At 42.8% G+C, this 22,459-nt stretch overlaps 1 protein-coding gene across 1 annotated transcript in view; it reads right to left on the bottom strand.

Moving 5' to 3' along the window:
• Window positions 1–22,459, bottom strand: part of LOC124776702 (espin-like) — a 485,149-nt gene that overhangs the window by 118,895 nt on the left and 343,795 nt on the right. Inside the window, exons 6-8 of the mRNA XM_047251812.1 lie at window positions 9,870–9,914; window positions 9,724–9,761; window positions 9,530–9,657 (exon numbers count right to left, since the gene is read on the bottom strand). Coding sequence (XP_047107768.1) covers window positions 9,530–9,657; window positions 9,724–9,761; window positions 9,870–9,914 — 211 coding nt within the window. The remainder of the gene's footprint in view (window positions 1–9,529; window positions 9,658–9,723; window positions 9,762–9,869; window positions 9,915–22,459) is intronic.

The following is a 22,459-nucleotide window of genomic DNA, read 5'->3' as shown; positions in this document are numbered from 1 at the left end:
TCCTGATATTCACGGTACTCTCGTGAAATGGTCGTACGGGAAAATCCCCACTCATCGCTGTCCCCTCTCACTCGTGCGCCGAATATAACACCATATTGAAACTCACTTAAATCTTGATAACCTGCCATTGTAGCAGCAGTAGGCGATCTAACAACTGCGCCAGACACTTATTGTCTTATACAAGCGTTGCCGACCGCAGCGCCGTATTCTGCCTTTTTACATATCTCTCTATTTGAATACGCATGCCTATACCAGTTTCTTTGGCGCTTCAGAGTATAAAACATCTTCAGGTGTCTGATATCTTCAAAAATTTGTTAAAACACTTTGGTGACAAAGATGATTATACCTCTGTATATCATGTAATTCCAAACGCTGACCAGCGAAGTATAACGAGACAGATAATAAATAAAGGTAATAATAATATTAATGTACATCTTCTAAAACAGTCTGAATATCCATACAATCCATCAAAAGTTACGACAATGACATTATTTTGTTACTTTCTCATATAAACCGTTAAACACTTGAACAGAAGTGTGATGTGCTGACGAACTGAAAAACGGTCGTATAGTATTGTTGTCTCTGAAACTACAGGCGTAGTTCGGCTCGTGTTTAATTGCAAATATTGCATTATTTCGCACCTCAAATTTCTCTTCACTTAATTTTCGTCGTAATAGTAACTGTTTAGTGTGCTTGATTGTGATAAATTTGTACAGAAGTGTGATATGGTATTGGTGTACAGCGGATCAAACAATCGGATGAAAAGAAACCTTGAAACCTATGCGGACACTTCGCCATTTTCCTACAAAATAGCTACGAGGGAGTCACCATGCTAACCTAACTGTCAAACTGACTGACGATCAACAAAAGTATCTTATATCTTCGTACTCTAACAAATTGCAGAGAGGTTTGTGTTTTTTGACAAAAACGGACAAAACTTTATTGATCAGAAATTGTATGCTCTCACCTCTCTTCTCTTTACTGGCTAACTTGAAACTTTTTCCGCGTTGAGGATTCTAAGAAGTTGATTCCGCACTGAATGTCAGAGAGCGATGGCGAATGAGCGACTTCGTCCATAAACGTGGTTTCCCTGGGTGGATTACGTCGCTGACAAGACGAATCCGAAGGAGAGCGTTCTGTGTTGTTGTTCTTGCTGTTGTTACTGACCAACACGTTTAGCGGATAGCAAACGTTCCTACTACTCACACACAAAAAGAGAAAAAAGATCCGAAAAAACGAACTTCGGCTTGTCAATTCTCAGCGTTCCGTCAGTAAAAAGTTCTTATAATGACTGTTAAAGGATTGTCGGTAAAGCACAGTGGCCTATCTCATAATTTTCCAGTCAAAACTTTCGACCAGAAATATTTACAGAAATCTTAAACATTCTAACCGAGGCTGACAATTATAATACCTCAGCCGATTGCCTAACATTCTGTCTGAAACCTGTTGCTCCTTCAGCATAACTGGCAGGATGGTCATAACCAAGTACGACAACGCACGAGGTGTGTCACAAAAGCAGTGGTTGAATGGTTGCCAATACCCAAAGCTCCTTATAGTGTTGGTGTCTGAGTGATAACGAGTTACATTAACTCTAGAAATATAACATTCCGCCGTGTATGAATTAGGGCTAATGATTCAGCACCACAGTGCAAACGAACTCTTAGTGATTAGCGATGAGACGTAACTTGTTACATCAAATACTGTAAACAGCAATAAGGCACACGATGAGGCATAACTTTCTCACGTCAGATATTCTAAACAACAATGAGGCACTTGCGTCATTCAAAATCATCAGAGACGAGGAAGTTAAAACTAATGTAATCAGCTCAGAAAACGATACATTCTATGCTTTTGGACGAAACGGGCGTACTCTCGATGAATTTCACGTAACCAGGAGCATCTGTAGTATCTGAGGTGTAACGTCAAATAATTTCGGCTCCGCGATGCGCATTCAGACCCAGGGACGTGGAAAATAGGCATTTAGCACGGCAATGAATATATGGCACCACGGTGAAAATTTTTGAACCCTGTACAGCCCTGTTCTCATGCTTAATACTGCCACTCATTGTTTCTCCTCCTTAGATTTTTATAAGATAACCCGTGACCATGCATCTTGTCCTTGTCTATATACGCTCCATATCCCCTGTTAGTCCAACCTAATACGACACACAGTTAACCAGTATTCCTGTACAGGCCGTACACGTATTTCGTACATAAACTGCAGTTTTACAGGATCCTAATAATACGATGAAGTCTTCCATTAGCTTCACGTACAGTGCCTGTGGCCATTACACTTAATACCCGCACAGGTATTTTCATAGTCTGATGCGCTGCAGTTGTGACTTTCTAAAGATCACAGAGTAATACATTTTCATTTTTTGGGGAGTGCAGTGTTTGTATGAGATTATTTCATCTAGTTATGAACCGATAATTATCAATTTTGACGTTGCAACACTTCCTCGCAGGAACGATACCATCTGTGACATGTCTGACGTTACAACTCAAACTATCCGTTAACACGTTTCATGAACAGATTCCAACTATTAACTCGGTTTGTTTATACCCCACATTCTACAACAACACTTCCGTCATTCTCAGAAGTTGGTGTTTGCAGTAGGGAACACGGGATGGCTGACACAGACGACAAGAGAAGTGCTGCGGCTGTTAGCTGTGCTGCAGATGGGCGTGGTCTTGCGCACCCCTCTGGTCTGGAGCCTCCATGCGGACGGCTTACCTTCCTCGGCTGCGTCATCCTTGAGTTTCTTCCGGGGGCACAGCAGGTTGCAGATCATGTTGGCCACACACATATACGCACACGTTCACGTTCACCGGCCATCGCCCAGCCGCACTGACCGCTCGTCCGCGCCGGATATCGTCCGAGGCTACGTGAGACGATAATGCGCCTTATCGGCGCAGATAACCACGCTTAACAATAACCCAGGTGCCGATAGCAGATCATGAGAAATCCTCTTGTTATTTCGCCCTGATGTTACGGTCTGTTTTACCAGCCTAATTCGCCTCCGTCCAGGCACTCCATGAGAAACAGCTGTGTTTGGATACGCTATGGGTACTCAGTGAAATTGTGGACTACTGTGTCGCATTTAGGAGCGCTTATAGGACTCCACACTGCTTCAGGAAACATAAACAGCTTCTGATCTCTATTTTAATATTTTTTAAAGAAAACTATTCAGACGTGTGTGAAATCTTACGGGACTTAACTGCTTAGGTCATAGGTCCCTAAGCTTACACACTACTTAACCTAAATTACCCTAAGGACAAACACACACAGCCATGCCCGAGGGAGGACACGAACCTCCGCCGGGACCAGCTGCATAGTCTATGACTGCAGCACCTTAGACCGAATGTTTAAAGAATTAGTTTTTGAAAGTTTCATTTTTTCGGTTCTTGGCCACTTTGTCGAAGTTATGGAACTGGCTTTCAAGACAAATTGCTGACTGCTCCAGTCGTTACATATAATAGGTCCTGAAAATTTATCTGAAGAAGGTAACAAGTTGAATAATAACAATGTATGATAATGTGTAGTCGACCAACTCCGAAATGGCCTTATTGGTCTACACACAACTTTTCGTCCTTTCCAGACAGTTTCTGCCATTTCAAACACAAGCATCTTAAAATAACTCAGCGGTTTCTTATCTACTATAAGTATGCTTCAAAAGAATCACCGAGTCATAAAGCAAACATTAATTACTCCAGAGTTTAGGAAAAACTTACGTTAGTAGCTTAGCAGAAACCCGTAAAAGCAACGCGTCACGTCTACAACTGAATAACGCAAAACATGACACCTGTTCTTCTCTTTTGTCACTAGGTCGCCATTTCCGCTTATGTAGGTGTTGCCATCAAACGGATTTGACAGGAAGCTTGTAAAATAGAGGACGATGGCCATATTGTCGTGCGGGATTAGCCGTGCGGTCTAGGGCGCTGCAGTCATGGACTGTGCGGCTGATCCCGGCGGAGGTTCGAGCCCTCCCTCGGGCATGGACGTGTGTGTTTGTCCTTAGGATAATTTAGGTTAAGTAGTGTGTAAGCTTAGGGACTGATGACCTTAGCAGTTAAGTCTCATAAGATTTCACACACATTTGAATATTTTTGATGGCCTTATTGGAGACTATGGCCGTTTTCGGAGCACCTACCTTACGAGCCATATTGTCGTTGTGGTCTTCAATCTGAAGACGCGTTTGGGGCAGATCTCCATAGTATTGTACTGTATGTTAACCGGGGACCTAGAAACGACGGAAGCCGCAGTGGTCCACAACCCCACGACGACTACCCCTGTCCATTTCACCCCTCCGCCGCCTCACACCGAACCCACGGTTATTGTGCGGTTCGGCCCCCGGTGGATCCCCCCAAGGAACGTCTCACACCAGACGACTGTAACCCCTATGTTTGCGTGGTAGAGCAATGGTGGTGTACGCGTACATGGAGAACTTGTTTGCGCAGCAATCGCCGACATAGTGCAACTGAGGCGGAATAAGGGGAACCAAGCCGCATTCGCCGAGGCAGATGGAAAACAGCCTAAAAACCATCTACAGACTAGCCGGTTCATCGGACCTCGACACAAATCCGCCGGGCGGATTCGTGCCGGGGACCAGGCGCTCCTTGCCGACGGGAACGCCGTGCGTTAGACCGCACGGCCAACCGGGCGGGCCGATCTCCATAGTACTCTATTCTGCGCCTATCTCTTCGTTTGTCTACATCTACATCCATACTCTGCAAACCACCTGAACTGCATGGCAGAGGATACGTCACACTGTTACAGTTATTGTGGCTTTTCCCTGTTCAATTAACGTATGGAGGCGGGAGAAGGATGTTTAACTGCGTCTGGGCGCTTAGTAAGTAGTCTAATCTTGTCTCCGCGATTTCTATTAGAGGATGCTGAAATAAATTCCTAGATTCATTACCTAAACTTTGTTCCTAAAACTTTATAAGTAGGTTTTCATGGTATAGTTTGCGTCTCTCTTCAAGCGTCTGCCAGTTCAGCTCTCTCGCACATTCGTGTGTCGAACAAACATCGTGCTGTCCTTTGTATACGTTCAATATCCCCGGTGAGTCCTATTTGGTATGGGACCCTCACAATTTTGCAATATTCTAGGATGGATCGTATGAGTGTTTTGCATGCAATCTCTTTTGTAGAAAGGAATGTAAGGAAAGCACTGAAAAGGGAAGGGTGAGGATAGCAGAACATGTGTTAAGATATCAGGGAAGAATTCCCATGCTACTAATGGGAACTGTGCAAGGTAGAAAGTGTAGGAGAAGAAAGACCCAACAAATAACTGAGGATGTTGTGTGTAAGTGCTACTCTGAGACGAAGAGATTGACACAGGAGAAGTTGAGGCACGTTGCATCAAACCAATTGTGATACCACACTCTCCAGATGTGACGGAATTTAATTAATAAAATATAATTAGAATAATGAAAGCACGGGAAGCCTTTGAAGTCAGGAGTAAGAGGGAAATTTGAATTTATTAATGATTTCTTCATTTTTGTCATTAATTTTATGTGTGATGCAAAAGAAGACGATACTATTAGGCTGGTGTAGAAGTTCGTATCGTTTTTGTTTTGCATGTTGGTATTTCGGTTGGTATGGGATTATTTATCAACTGCCATTTTATATTTTTAGTTCATTGTTGCTATTTGAGTTTACATATCGTCTTTTGGTCAATTGGAAATAGTGAGTGGAGCAGTGGACGCTATAAAATCGTATGCCAAGTGGAAAAATCGGAACCTTTCGATGTATTCTTCTGTTTGTGTTCAGTAGAGGGGTGATATCAGCGGAGGGAGCCAGCAACATTTGCACCGTATTAAGCCGCAATGGTCCACTTCAGTGTACTCGACAATTGGCAGAATGTGATGGACTGTGATCATTCCACCATCATGTAACATTTGTTTGCATGATGCTCTAACCCAAAATCACAAAAATCAGCAGGTGGACATATGTGCATCTCTGCTTGGTCGTCATCAACTGCCTCATCACCGACCATTTCTATCCTATGTCGTTACTGGTGACGCGAAATAGTGTTCAAATGGCTCTGAGCACTATGGGACTTAACTTCTGAGGTCATCATCCCCCTAGAACTTAGAACTACTTAAACCTAGCTAACCTAAGGACATCACACACATCCATGCCCGAGGGAGGTTCAAATGGATGTGAGCACTATGGGACTTAACATCTTAGGTCATCAGTCCCCTAGAACTTAGAACTACTTAAACCTAACTAACCTGAGGACACCACACACATCCATGCCCGAGGCAGGATTCGAACCTGCGACCGTAGGGTCGCGCGGTTCCAGACTGTAGCGCCTAGAACCGCTCGGCAAAGTAGTGTCTTTATGCTAACATAAAGAAAATAAAGTGACAGCTGAGCCCGAAAAAAGCAACAACAGAGATTAAAATGCACTTATAGTGTCTGCGGCTGTTCCGATGCGTGCTGTTGTTGACAGTTTGTTGTCGTTGGTCATATCCAATCGGGTGAGGGTATAAGAAAGAGATTTAGTCACTCAATCTAATTATGCTTTTTCCTGAGAACGTCTTGATTTCCGAGGTTACGGTTAGGCTGGAACCTAATAGCATAAATTAAAATGCCGCCATTGAATCGAGCAACAATGAAATTTATAATACTGGTTGTCACAAATATTTGCCTGATTTTTAAGAAAACTTCAAAAACTTACGATGGTGAGTTAATAAGATGGTGGTTTCAATGCCTCAGATGTTCTACATAGTCTCCCTCTGCCCCGCTCCCCTTCCATTTGAGTACAACGCATAGAACGTTAATACAAGCAATAGTCAGAAAAGCCCTTCTGTGTGATGTTGTTCAGCTCGCTCATTTACCCTTCAAGTAAGCTGTTGAATTTTATAATACGTTCTTTTCGATAACAACAATTTTTTTTTTTCAGAAAAATCATCCGCCTTTTTTATTTCAATCAAGTCACAGCGGGTGTCCATCGTCGATATTTTTCATCGGGAGTGAAGGTGGGCGGGACAAATTTTGCACATACTTTTCTCTTCTTAGAAGCATTCTGGAGAATGTCTTGAACACTTGGCTTAGAGATGTATCTGACACCGGTGTTTCTGGCACAGTAACGTTGACATATGACAGTCACACGACCACTACTTAACATTGCCTACTCACAACTGACTGATCAAATGAGTTGCTTACAGTTCTTTGTCTAAGTTTCCACCGTAGGTACTGAGATGACGTCACTTGTATGTCAGAAATAAAATCAGTCTCGGAGGTTTCTGGACGGACGGTGTATGTCACGACTACAGAGGTAGTGGTTCAGTTGGGACCTAACAGCACAGCTTAAATTGGAAGAAAAAAGCAACTACCTTCATTCAAAAAACACAGGAAATTACGAAGGAGTAATGTGATTGGCTACCCACATTCGACTCATAATTCGTCGTGCTCACTTCCTATCACTCATCACAGGAAAACTTACCGACAGCAGTACGCAACGGAAAAGCCGCAGACCCTGTAACTGCACTTTCGCCCAGATGGAAAACTGATGACCCGCAACGGCTCATATGAGGTGTGTTCAAAAACTAACGGGAATATTTTAATTCTGCGGACCTTATATATCCGATTTTCAATTTTTTATCTTACATTTTCAGCTTTTTTGAGTATTTAGTTTACTGTTGGCAACCGAAAAAGCTATATACGTTTTCGAGTGCTCGGCGAATTTTTACTTTCGGAAACGATGGATAAAATATTTTGCATTAAGTTTTCCTTGAAAATGGAATAAAGTGCAGCACCGCATTCGAAATGTTGACTGTCGCTTTTGGCGAATCTACTGTGAGTAAGACAAGAGTTTACGAGGGTCGAGATGACGCTGAACTCGACGACCGCCCTGGAAGCTCTGGCACACAATTACGGGCGACAATGTGAAAGAAGTAAAGGAAATGGTTCTCGAAAACCGCCGAATCACCATGAGAGAGGCTGCTGACGATGTCCTCAAATCTTTAAGCTCACGGCTCAAATGGCTCTGAGCACTATGGATCTTAACTTCTGAGTTCGTCAGTCCCCTAGAACTTAGAACTACTTAAACCTAACGAACCTAAGGACATCACACACATCCATGCCCAAGGCAGGATCCGAACCTGCGACTATAGCGATCGCGCGGTTCCAGACGACTATAGCGGCCGCGCGGTTCCAGACTGCAGCGCCTAGAACCGCTCTTTTGGGTCACGCCAAGCAATTTTTTGGGGTCTTATGGACATAAAACGTGATCCGATATTGATGAATTTCGGCCGAAAATGACGTCGCGTAGACATCGCTCAGGAATTGCTGAATGAAATCGACAACGACTCAGAACTTCTAAGGAAGGTTATAACAGGTGATGAAACATGGATACACGGGTATGACTTGAAAACAAAGGTCCAATCGTCCGAATGGAAAATGCTTAAAGAGTCAAGACCGAAAAAATTCGATAAATTCGATCACATGTGAAGGTTCACGAGTTCCTCCCTTATCGTCTTCCAGTAAATAAGGAATATCATCTGGAAGCGTGAGTGAAGCTGTAGTGTTGGCAGAAGAGCCAACACCGTGTTACTAGAGCAGGCCGAAATGCACGCGTTTTAGCTCACGCAGGCTGGCGTGAGGAGGGAAGGACTATACTGACGTGAGGTCTGGAACATGACAAGGAATTAAAATTCAGAAAGCGGACGGAATTAGTTTGATACTTAACTTTAATCCATTAATGATGAACGTGGCTCTTGACGGTACATTATTCACAATATTACCTGTTCAGAATACATTCATAGTAACTGAATATGGCGCCTTGCTAGGTCGTAGCAAATGACGTAGCTGAAGGCTATGCTAAACCGTCGTCTCTGCAAATGAGAGCGTATGTAGACAGTGAACCACCGCTAGCAAAGTCGGCTGTACAACTGCGGCGAGTGGTAGGGAGTCTCTAGTCTAGACCTGCCGTGTGGCGGCTTTCGGTCTGCAATCACTGAGAGTATCGACACGCGGATCCGACGTATGCTAACGGATCGCGGCCGATTTAAAGGTTACCACCTAGCAAGTGTGGTGTCTGGTGGTGACACCACAGAAGCAATCTGAAAAAAACGACCAGAATTGTGGCAAAACCAACCGTGGAAATTGCACCACGATAATACTCCAGCCCACATGTCACTGCTTGTTCGTAATCACGAAAACAAAACTGTTACGAGCCACCGTATTCGCCAGACATGGCCCCCTGCGGCTTTTTTATATTCCTGCGGCTGAAGATAACATGAAAAGACGTTGTTTTGCCACCATAGATGAGATAAAAACAGAATCGCCGAAGGAGCTGAACACTGCAAGGAAACGTGAGTTCCAGAAGCGCTTACGTGATTGGAAAAAGCGCTGGCAGAAGTGTACTACATCTGAGGGGGATTACTTTGAAGGGGTCAAAGATGATGTTGAAGGATGAGTATAGATTCTTTAAGAAAACCAAAACTTCTCGTTACTTTTTGATCTTACCTCGTATTGACCCGAAAAAGAAAAGAAGGAGTAGACTTGTTAGGTACTGACCTGTGACTCCGACGGGTGGAGGCTGTATGTGCTGTTGCTGCTGCTCTTGGAAGAGGTCCTTGACGCGCGTGTGGGGTACGCCGCGCGGGTCGTGCAGGTAGAAGGGGTCGCTGCCGGCCGAGCTGGAGCTGCAGGTGCTGGCGCGACTACTGGCGGGCGCGGGGGCGGCGGCGGCGGCGGGGGCGGCGACCAGCGGACTCACGTACAGCCCGTCCTGCTGCGGTGGCGGCGCCGGCGCCGTCACCCCGACCGACGACGAGGAGGCGGCGCTGCCCCCGCTGCCCGTGCTGCCACCGCTCGGCGAGCGCTGTGGGGGCGCGCCGGAGGCGGAGCCGGGAGGGTGCAGGTAGAACGGCTCGCGGGACCCGCACTCAGAGCACGCGCACTGCAACACAAAGTGCTGAGTGTCTCTCTGGCGTAATGAAAGGTAGGCTACGAGAAAAAAATTAGCTAGCAGGTATTTTTAAATCTACACCATCTCTTTCTGTCTCTACACGTACAAATTAAAACTCCCTGCCCCAGTTTCTTACTGTATGTTTGGATCAGTTTCAGAAACTGCTATAGGGATTCACATATGTTTTTCATTAACAGATAGAATGAAACTTCCTGGCAGATTAAAACTGTGTGCCCGACCGAGACTCGAACTCGGGACCTTTTCCTTTCGCGGGCAACTGCTCTACCATCTGAGCTACCGAAGCACGACTCACGTCCGATCCTCACAGCTTTACTTCTGCCAGTATCTCGTCTCCTACCTTCCAAACTTTACAGGAGCTCTCCTGCTAGCAGACGAGATACTGGCAGAAGTAAAGCTGTGAGGACCGGCCGTGAGTCCTGCTTCGGTAGCTCAGATGGTAGAGCACTTGCCCGCGAAAGGCAAAGGTCCCGAGTTCGAGTCTCGGTCGGGCACACAGTTTTACTCTTCCAGGAAGAGTGAAAATTTCATTCTGGAAACAGATAGAATGATACATGTGAAAGGTTTCTGTACACTTATGTATAAAACAAAAACGTAAATGTTAGTTTGTACAAAATCTTGTATCTCCCCACACTGCTTTGAAATTTTTGTCACAACGTTCTATTCGAATACTATATATCTACTGGAATTAGGTTACGAAATGAGACACTTAAGGTATTAAAGGAGTTTTGCTATTTGGGGAGCAAAATAACTGATGATGGTCGAAGCAGAGAGGATATAAAATGTAGACTGGCAATGACAAGGAAAGCATTTCTGAAGAAGAGAAATTTGTTAACATCGAGTATTGATTTAAGTGTCAGGAAGTCCTTTACGAAAGTATTTGTATGGGGTGTAGCCATGTATGGAAGTGAAACATGGACGATAAATAGTTTGGACAAGAAGAGAATAGAAGATTTCGAAACGTGGTGCTACAGAACAATGCTGAAGATTAGATGGGTAGATCACATAACTAATGTGGAGGTATTGAATAGAATTGGGGAGAAGAGGAGTTTGTGGCACAACTTGACTAGAAGAAGGGATCGATTGGTAGGACATGTTCAGAGGGATTAAGGGATCACCAATTTAGTACTGGAGGGCAGCGTGGAGAGTAAAAATCGTAGAGGGAGGCCTAGAGATGAATACACTAAGCAGATTCAGAAGGATGTAAGCTGCAGTAGGTACTGGGAGATGAAGCAGCTTGCACAGGATAGGGTAGCATGGAGAGCTGCATCAAATCAGTCTGAGGACTGAAGACAACAACAACAACATATCTACTGGAGCGCCATACTGTATATAAATACATAAGTAATACATAAGTGATACGTTATCCACAAAAAACTCGTATTTGTTTGTTAAAAATCTTAAATCTTCGAATGTTCTTTACCGATTCCTTTGAAATTTTCGAAACAACACTGCATTCTAATACGGGCGTGTTTTTATATATCTACGGAAGCGCCATATGAAATATAAATATACATTATATATAAATAATATATACAAATGTTGTATATGTATAATATATAATTTTACACTGTTTGGTGCCTCAGTCGGTATACAAAACACGCTATTATTCGAATGTAATATTGTGCAAAAATGTCAAAGCAATCAGTGAAGAACTTTCGAAGATTTAAGATTTTGAACAAACGAATATGAGGTTTTTGCTAATAAGTGGGGTAGACAACATGCAGCGCACCTGGTTAGTAGACCCCGCTACTCCGGTGAAATCCCATCGTCCCAAGGTCAACGAATACTTACGGATGCCTTGCGTCGCTGGGAAGCCTCAGCGAACATTTTGTTTCAAACAACAGTTTTTTACCATGTCGTGATCCATCACCTCTAGAAGTTTGTCGCAAAGATTTTGAAAGATCCTGTATATATCTGCCCCATCGTAAGTGAAATATATGCTGCAAAACATGAAACTTACGCAACGGGAGTGCTTTTATCAGCTGAATTGCTCAGGGCATGCTGGTGGAACATGAGGATCAGCTGCAGCAACAAGGACGAAACGGGGTAAGAGAGGGGGTCAGAAAATGGTAGGGAAGTTGAACGAAGCAGCATCTGGATGCAAACAAATCCTAAACTAACTACTCTCAAGTGTCCATTGACTGTGACAGAAAAGCACCTGCAAGAACAAAAGACGAAATTCGCGAAACAGCTACTAGGCCAGCAATGACATCTGGCAGCGAGGAGTGAGACGCGAAGAAGACACATGACCGAAAACTGTATTCAACGGAGGTGCTCAAGTTGCTATGTTCATGTGGAGCCACTCTTGCAGATCAAATGCGAATGTATGTATAAGGGGTAGTTTGAAAATAAGACTGGTTACAGATAAGATTACAGAATCCACACTAAACCGGTACAGCCATGTCTTGCACAGACCAGATAACGACGTAATAAATAAAAGTTATGAGAAGAAAACGTAACTGTTAAACGCGAAATTATGTGGATTAACAAACAGTAGACAGCAAACTCTCTTTCTGTGGGTCCCATGGAATACAATTCCGTCCCTGGCGCTGTCATGCCGGCTCGCCGTGTCGGAGCCGCTGAAGACGGCAGTTGTTGCCTTGTGGTTTAAACGATGGGCCCTTGTTGGTCTCGTCGAGGATTCCAGTGACACAGTTGTATTAGGCCTACTGTAAGCACCTTGTTGCTAGCTTCTAATCGTCCGAACTTATAATCTAGCAGTTTTCTGAGCTTGGGAACGCCGAATAAAGCCATACAAGCAGAGGGTACCCACTCCGACAAAGGAGAAATAACAAAAGTCAATCGTGCTTACATTAAACACCGTACAGACGGTCACTGTTAATGTTATTTATCCCCAAAGGAGACAAAAGAAGGGAAGCGAGCGCACATCAGACAGTTACATGATGCTCTAGGAAACGCATTACTCAAAACTGGCCACCTGCCTCACGTTAGAAGCAGGTTGAGAAGACAAAAACTAGCTTATAAAATCCTATGTCTTTCTGAAGAGACGTCATTCATGGGTGTAGTGAATCTGTCAGGGTCGATACCGACCAATGATGTAGAGCTTCGCATCTTCGCGTCTCAAATTTCCGCAGTAAGCACTCACAGCTGTATATCTATCGTAGAACTTGATTTTTTGGGAAAAATGTGCTTCTTGTATAGTCGCTTATTCTCAAGACAGAAAATACGAAATTGCTGAACTTCAGAGTTGGTCCTTCTGATTTCACTTTCTTATCCATCAACCGAGTCCACTACTGGTGTCCTCACCATAGGACACACACACACTTTAATTTTCAGTATTAACCCTACCGTAGACAGGTGCTGGCAGCTGTCAATGCTTAAAGGTGACGTGCACAGACCTTCCGGTCACAGCAATACCTCTGACCACCCGCCTGTCGGCTACCCAGACTGACTTGAAGAACATGTCTGACGGAATCATACGGATACCAGAGATGTAAATGACTCCTAAAGCTTAGGAGTCCCGGTGTAGCAGGATTGTACGGCGAGAAATAAGAAAATGTTGCGAGCATGGGTTTTTAACATATGCAGTCTCCTGATGTCTGCGCCTTTATTGACTGACAGCTGAGCAGGTATTCTGTTGGCTGCGATGGAAGATGCTACACTACTGCCCATTAAAATTGCTACATCAAGAAGAAGTGCATATGATAAACCGGTATTCATTGGACAAATATATTATACTAGAACAGACATGTAATCACATTTTCACGCAATTTGGGTGCATAGGTCCTGAGAAATCAGTACCCAGAACAACCACCTCTGGTAGTAATAACGGCCTTGATACGCCTGGCCATTGAGTCAAACAGAGCTTGGATGGCGTGTACAGGTACAGCTGCCCATGCAGCTTCAACACGATACCACAGTTCATCAAGAGCAGTGACTGGCGTATTGTGACGAGCCAGTTGCTCGGCCACCATTGTTTTCAGTTGGTGAGAGCTCTGGAGAATGTGCTGGCCAGGGCAGCAGTCGAACATTTTCTGTATCCAGAAAGGCCCATACAGGACCTGCAACATGCGGTCGTGCATTATCCTGCTGAAATTTAGGGTTTCGCAGGGATCGAATGAAGGGTAGAACCAAGGGCCGTAACACATTTGAAATGTAACGTCCACTGTTCAAAGTGCCGTCAATGCGAACAAGAGGTGACCGAGAGGTGTAACCAATGGCACCCAATACCATCACGCCGGGTGATACGCCAGTATGGCGATGACGAATACACGCTTCCAATGTGCGTTCACCACGATGTCGCCAAAAACGGATGCGACCATCATGATGCTGTAAACAGAATCTGGATTAATCCGAAAAAATGACGTTTTGCCAGGTTCGTCGTTGAGTACACCATCGCAGGCGCTCCTGTCTGTGATGCAGCGTCAAGGGTAACCGCAGCCATGGTCTCTCAGCAGATAGTCCAAGCTGCTGCAAACGTCGTCGAACTGTTCGTGCAGATGGTTGTCCCCATCTGTTGACTCATGGATCGACACGTCGCTGCACGATCCGTTACAGCCATGCGGATAAGATGCCTGTCATCTCGACTGCTAGTGATACGAGGCCGTTGGGATCCAGCACGGCATTCCGTATTACCCACCTGAACCCACCGATTCCATATTCTGCTAACAGTCATTGGACTCGACCAACGCGAGCAGCAATATCGCGATTCGATAAACCGCAATGGCGATAGGCTACAATCCGACCTTTGTAAAAGTCGGAAACGTGATGGTACGGATGTCTCCTCCTTACACGATGCATCACAACAACGTTTCACCAGGCAACGCCGGTCAACTGCTGTTTGTGTATGAGAAATCGGTTGGAAACTTTCCTCATGTCAGCACGTGTGTCCACCGGCGCCAACCTTGTGTGAATGCTCTGAAAAGCTAATCATTTGCATACCACAGCATCTTCTTCCTGCCGGTTAAATTTCGCGTCTGTAGCACGTCATCTTCATGGTGTAGCAATTTTAATGGCCAGTAATGTTCAAAGAAATTGATGTACTTCAATTAAAATTGCTGTTAAACGTTTAAAAATGAATTACACATATTTTTGGCTGTTCTGTTATGTTTCTTTTCCTTACGAGCATACTTGAGCTCTAAAAATTCAACCAAAGTTCTGAAATCACTGTAGTCGTCAAACACACTGTGTTGGAGCATAAACACCTGAACAGCACTGGAAATCAGCAGAGCCTAAACCAAGAATTTTATGATGAGATAAAGTTCGTTTTAAATCAAATCTTAATAAAGTTAACTTAGTAAAATGAAATACATCTACCGAAGAATAGGAATACTTTTCGATGCGGTAGCCCTGTCGGTTTTAATCAATTCCGGAAAGGGTTTCACTACAGATTTTTTTCTCTTACTCTAGAAGGCGTAGTAATACGAAATATCTGCTAGAGGTCCCGGGACATAGTCCTTCTATTCCACTGCTTTGTTTGAAATCATTGATTTCATCATTCAATCTATATTCTAGGGTGTCCTTGCAATATAAAAATTAGGAAAAATAAGTTACTTGCATCGTAGCACAAATAATACCTTCAGGAGCATTATTTCGTAAGTGTTAAAAGTTCCGAGCGAACTGTGCTTACGGGGACACCTTATACGACACGCTGTTTTTCTTCTGTCGATGATGTGACTGTAGATGTAAACATAGGTTTTGTAAACAGAAGAAATGTGGAAATTTAATTACTGACCAGAAAAAAACTTTAAAATGATTAATAATGCTTACGAAATGGGACTTGATAGATTGAGAATTTTCTTTGAACAGCTGCGGGCGTGTTATAAATTAAAATGTATTCCAAAACAGAGACGTACAGGCGTCAAGCTGTCTTCGGCGCTCAACTTGTCAAACTCGTTTCCGTCGAGCTGAGAAAAGCAAACTGGTCCTCTCTTCAGACTTTCTTAGAAGAAGCAAGGGGACCCAGCCGAGGCAGAGGGCCGTTTTATTTTTATCGGTATCAGTTCTGAAGGATAGCTGTTGTGCTGAAACGTGTAGGTGCTAACTGAAGCAACTTTCACCACATTCCATGTCCCAGAGAGACTACAGCGGGTGAATACGTTTGGTTTTTGCTCACCACATCTAACCAGATTTTCTCACTTCAGGTTCGACATCCCGCACACGTCGAGTCTATTAACGTCGATTAAATTAGCTTACATTCAACTTAATAACAAGAAACGACGTATGCCGCTTTCTAGTAATACGTGTAGACCTCATCTAAAAGTAAATTACTTTAGATATTTAAAAAAGAAGCCGTAATTTACAGTCTTGGAGCTCGTAAATTAAGAAAAAAACGGTTTCTACTGAGCCAAGCATCCCATACTCTAAGGCCACAGTAGACTACGTCACGTATGATTGTCCTTAGTTGTTTTGTATCATGATAACAATTTGAATATTAAACAGTAAGTTATAAATATGTTAATAAATTCTGGCGTTACCACTTAGGAAATTGCCTAGATCCTTCCAAGGTCAGTAGTTAGTTTCAAATACCAGATGTAAGTATTGAGGCTTTAAATGTCTAATATCCTACGCGTCTTGATTTAAGCAGAAGAAGGAGAAGGCAAGCCGGTTGAGGCCGGGGTCATTTAGAGTCGCGTAACTTCACAGATTTAGCAGCTGTTAAACATTTTTGGACAGAGCTCAGGCATTATTTATTTAATTTAACTATGAGTTATCCTGCGCCACTCGAAAAATCAAATTCAGTCAAAAGATGTCAGAGCTCGGGCAATAAATTTTAATTTATGATAAACAATTACGTGTCTTTCAGTGTATTTCTGCAAAAATTATATCGAGTTACTGCCAGTGTTTATTGAATTATTCGTTTGTTACTTTTTTCTGCTACTTTTCGATTATTAAGTAATGCTAGCCTGGGTTGCTGAGTCTAGTAAATTTTTACAAAATAGCAGGAAATTTCGTCGAGCGGTATGAATGTGGATATGGTAAGCTTCATTTTTAACGACTTCGTCCTAATTTTCAATATATGTAATGCTTCCCTGGTTTTTTTGGCAGCTATCTTAATTGATCAGTACCACATGTTTCCTAAAACTCATTAAGCATAAAGCAGTGATGAAATGTTTTTTTGTTCAAAAGATTGACTCGACATATGACCTACTTGAGAGATGCTGATGAGATGTTCCAACAATCCAGATCATTTTCTACTGGATAAATGAACAAACTTCACATGTAGTACGATCCAGATGATTAACTGAAGCCTCTTTTTGAGAAATTGCCAATGAAATTCACATTAGCCTATAGAAAACACTACATTAAAATTCATTGCACTGTCAAGATGCAATGCATCTACTCTGAATGAACACAAGACGTTCAATAAAATTCCGCGTACACGAAATGTGACTGCACGACGGGTGTAACATTTCTTGGCTACTGGCGGCAAATGTTATTGGAATCAAATGTTTGAAAGTTGCAACATAATGCACTTAAGTTGCGAAATAAATTCGAAGAGGAGGCCTGACCATTATGTAAACTCTGAGCACATCTTACCTCGCCGCTTTACTGGGTCGCTACCTAATAAAACAGTGGCGTAAGACATGCTAATAGTTGAAACATAACCCTATGGACTTCGTTCATTATTATGCGAATAAAGACGAAACGAGATCTACCATTAAAGCACTGATATAAAATTACAGCCAACCGATTCTAAAAGTACACCTATGGAAGCAAAAACATTTTTGGCCAGGGAAAAGTAATTAAGTGTAAATCTGTGATCGACTCTTGACAAGCAACGGTATTGGGCCGACCCATCGTGACTTGAAGCAGAAGTGACCACAACTAAAGCGAGAAAAAGGTCCCCTTACACAAGAACCCTGAACCTGCTGACATATCGAGTGTTTCGATATCAAAAGTGCATGAGGTAGGCTGTGAGGTAGTTACCCACCCTTCCTCTGCCCCAAAGTTGGCTCTGTGTGCGTAGCTTTTGTTTAGGAGTATAAACTCAAAAAATACCTCGGAGTGGAAAAATCGTTGTCGGATGAGGACTTCATCAGTACAGTAAACAACATCTATACATTGATGCAGATTCCTTGCTTAAATAAAAATAAAGGAAATCTTGCTTGAAGAAATAGGTAGAATATGGTGAGATTTTTTAAATTTTTAACTTTAATTTAATTTTATTTTATTTTTTCGAACAATATATTTTATCATACTCGTAGTGAAACCTCTTATCTTACTTCTAAAAGTATCATCTCAGTGTAAAAAATTATATATCGTTTGAAATCAAGAACTAGCACCTCTCAAAGCATGCAATGAGTTGCGTGATTTACATTCGCAGCTCGACATCCACGCTATGTATCCAAATTGCCAGGAAGCTTCATGGCAACTTTTATTCCGATAGGAAGTGAAAATTTTTTTACTTCTTAGTCAGCTTCAGCACGTCCAACATTTCGAGGCGTACATACTTAATGTCATCTCCACAGTAGAAGAAACAAGACTTCATAAACATAGTTAATTGCATTGTTGACCGTGATCTCACATCATCAATAAATTTGTCTGCAGCCTGAAAATGCAGGATACAACATATCTCAGAGAAAAACTACAAGGTTGTAAGGTTAGGGGATCTCTTAGATTGCGAAGTCGACACACGACTGCTGATTCAACGTCCCGGAAAAGCAGCGCTCAGAACACGTCTTCCTTCAAAGAAGCGTTGCGGTAGAACATCAGCCTGCTGAAATAAACACTATTGGCCGATGGTCATCTAATTCAGATATCAGATACAGCTCGATCATGTTAATGTAATCTGCAGCATTAACTTCCTTCGGCAAAAAGGACGCAATGTTGCAATCAATCATAAGATAACGTATTATCTACGCTCTGTCACGCATCACTTCTCGTACGACGCTTGGCTGTGTGAAGCGAGATGCAGACATCAGGATTTGCAAAATGTTTAATGCTCATGGAAAGATCACTAATCGAAAACGCCCCTCTCTTTTGGGAAATGTTCTGTTCCTCTACGTGTCGGAAGGATATCGTCAGCCATTTCTGTTTTGACCTATTCTCTAATATAATTCATTGTATTAATTATGGGGCGGTTGAAGATGTTCTCGAAGAGGAATTATACGAGGAATCCGCAGTCCCTATAAAATCCTTCGCTAAAACTTCAATGATGAAACCTGGAAAACAGATCGGGTACATTCAGTGGCTTCACTACTTACCGTAAATAATCTGCGGTTTATTAATTACCATCGCTGGCTACTGACACGATTTCCCGCTACCAACACACATTTTTCTGCAGAGAATGTCTGTAACCTTCCTCCATGAACCATGGACCTTGCCGTTGGTGGGGAGACTTGCGTGCCTCAACGATACGGATAGCTGTACCGTAGGTGCAACCACAACGTAGGGGTATCTGTTGAGAGGCCAGACAAACGTGTGGTTCCTGAAGAGGGGCAGCAGCCTTTTCAGTAGTTGCAGGGGCACCAGTGTGGATGATTGACTGATCTAGCCCTGTAACACTAACTAAAACGGCCATGCTGTTGTGGTACTGCGAACGGCTGAAAGTAAGGGGAAACTACAGCCGTAATTTTTCCCAACGGCATGCAGCTTTACTGTATGATTAAATGATGATGGCGTCCTCTTGGGTAAAATATTCCGGAGGTAAATAGTCCCCCATTCGGATCTCCGGGCGGGGACAACTCAACAGAACGTCGTTATCAGGAGAAAGAAAACTGGCGTTCTAAGGATCGGAGCGTGGAATGCCAGATCCCTTAATCAGGCAGGTAGGTTAGAAAACTTAAAAAGGGAAATGGGTAGGTTAAAGTTAGATATAGTGAGAATTAGTGAAGTTCGGTGGCAGGAGGAACAAGACTTTTGGTCAGGTGAATACAGGGGATAAATAAAAAATCAAATAGGGATAATGCAGGAGTAGCTTTAATAATGAATAAAAAAATGGGAGTGCGGGTAAGCTACTACAAACAGCATAGTGAACGCATTATTGTGGCCAAGATAGACACGAAGCCCACGCCTACTACAGTAGTACAAGTCTATATGCCAACTAGCTCTGCAGATGATGAAGAAATTGATGAAATGTATGATGAGATAAAAGAAATTATTCAGGTAGTGAAGGGAGACGAAAATTTAATAGTCATGGGTGACTGGAATTCGACAGTAGGAAAAGGAAGAGAAGGAAACGTAATAGGTGAATATGGATTGGGGCTAAGAAATGAAAGAGGAAGCCGTCTGGTAGAATTTTGCGCAGAGCATAACTTAATCATAGCTAACACTGGTTGAAGAATCATGAAAGAAGGTTGTATACATGGAAGAATCCTGGAGATACTACAAGGTTTCAGATAGCTTATATAATGGTAAGACAGAGATTTAGGAACCAGATTTTAAACTGTAAGACATTTCCAGGGGCATATGTGGACTCTGACCACAATCTATTGGTTATTAACTGTAGACTAAAACTGACGAAACTGCAAAAAGGTGGGAATTTGAGGAAATGGGACCTGGATAAACTGAAAGAACCAGAGGTTATACAGAGTTTCAGGGAGATCATAAGGGAACAGTTGACAGGAATGGGGAAAGAAATACGGTAGAAGAAGAATGGGTAGCTTTGAGGGATGGAATAGTGATGGCAGCAGAGGGTCAAGTAGGTAAAAAGAAGGGGGCTGGCAGAAATCCTTGGGTAACAGAAGAGATACTGGATTTAATTGATGAAAGGAGAAAATACAAAAATGCAGTAAGGGAAGCAGGCAAAAACGAATACAAACTTCTAATAAATGATATCGAGAGGAAGTTCAAAATGGCTAAGCAGGGATGGCTAGACGACAAATGTAAGGATGTAGAGGCTTATCTCACGAGGCGTAAGATAGATACCGCCTACAGGAAAATTTAAGAGACCTTTGGAGAAAAGAGAACCACTTGCATGAATATCAAGAGCTCAGATGGAAACCCAGTTCTAAGCAAAGAAGGGAAAGCAGAAAGATGGAAGGTGTATATAGAGGGGCTATACAGGGGCGATGTTCTTGAGGACAATATTATGGAAATGGAAGAGGATGTAGATGAAGATGAAATGGGAGATATGATACTGCGTGAAAGAGCACTGGAAGACCTAAGTCGAAACAAGGCCCTGGGAGTAGACGACATTCCATTAGAACTACTGACAGCCTTGGTATTTCCAGTCCTGACAAAACTCTACCATCTGGTGAGCAAGATGTATGAAACAGGCGAAATTCTCTCAGACTTCAAGAAGAATATAATAATTCCAATCCCAAAGAAAGCAGGTGTTGACAGATAGGAACATTACTGAACTATCAGTAATACTACAAAATACTGCAAAATACTAACGCGAATTCTTTACAGACGAATGGAAAAACTGGTAGAAGCCGACCTCGGGGAAGATTAGTTTGGATTCCGTAGAAATGTTGGAACACGTGAGGCAATACTGACCTTACGACTTATCTTAGAAGAAAGATTAAGGAAAGGCAAACCTACGTTTCTAGCGTTTGTAGACTTAGAGAAAGCTTTTGACAATGTTGACTGGAATACTCTCTTTCAAATTCTGAAGGTGGCAGGGGTAAAATACAGGGAGCGAAATGCTATTTACAATTTGTACAGAAAGCAGATGGCAGTTATAAGAGTCGGGGGACGTGAAAGGGAAGCTGGGGTTGGGAATGGAGTGAGACAGGGTTGTAGCATCTCCCCCATGCTATTCAGTCTGTATATTGAGCAAGCAGTAAAGGAAACAAAAGAAAAGGTCAGAGTAGGTATTAAAATCCATGGAGTAGAAATAAAAACTTTGAGGTTTGCCGATAACATTGTAATTCTGTCAGAGACAGCAAAGAACTTGGAAGAGCAGTTGAACAGAATGGACAGTGTCTTGAAAGGAGGGTATAAGATGAACATCAACAAAAGCAAAACGAGGATAATGGAATGTAGTCGAATTAAGTCGGGTGATGCTGAGGGAATTAGTTTAGGAAATGAGACACTTAACGTAGTAAAGGAGTTTTGCTATTTGGGGAGCAAAATAACTGATGATGGTCGAAGTAGAGAGGATATAAAATATAGAATGGCAATGGCAAGGAAAGCGTTTCTGAAGAAGAGAAATTTGTTAACATCGAGTGTAGATTTAAGTGTCAGGAAGTCGTTTCTGAAAGTATTTGTATGGAGTGTAACCATGTATGGAAGTGAATCATGGACGATAAATAGTTTGGACAAGAAGAGAATAGAAGCTTTCAAAATGTGTTGCTACAGAAGAATGCTGAAGATTAGATGGGTAGATCACGCAACTAATGAGGAGGTATTGAATAGAATTGGGGAGAAGAGGAGTTTGTGGCACAACTTGACTAGAAGAAGGGATCGGTTGGTAGGACATCTTATGAGGCATCAAGGGATCACCAATTTAGTACTGGAGGGCAGCGTGGAGGGTAAAAATCGTAGAGGGAGAGCAAGAGATGAATACACTAAGCAGATTCAGAAGGATGTAGGTTGCAGTAGGTACTGGGAGATGAATAAGCTTGCACAGGATAGAGTAGCATGGAGAACTGCATCAAACCAGTCTG

This window comes from Schistocerca piceifrons, chromosome 2 (assembly GCF_021461385.2).
Source record: "Schistocerca piceifrons isolate TAMUIC-IGC-003096 chromosome 2, iqSchPice1.1, whole genome shotgun sequence".
In the NCBI taxonomy this organism is placed as follows: Eukaryota; Metazoa; Arthropoda; class Insecta; order Orthoptera; family Acrididae; genus Schistocerca; species Schistocerca piceifrons.
This window is presented reverse-complemented; position numbering and strand designations above follow the sequence as displayed.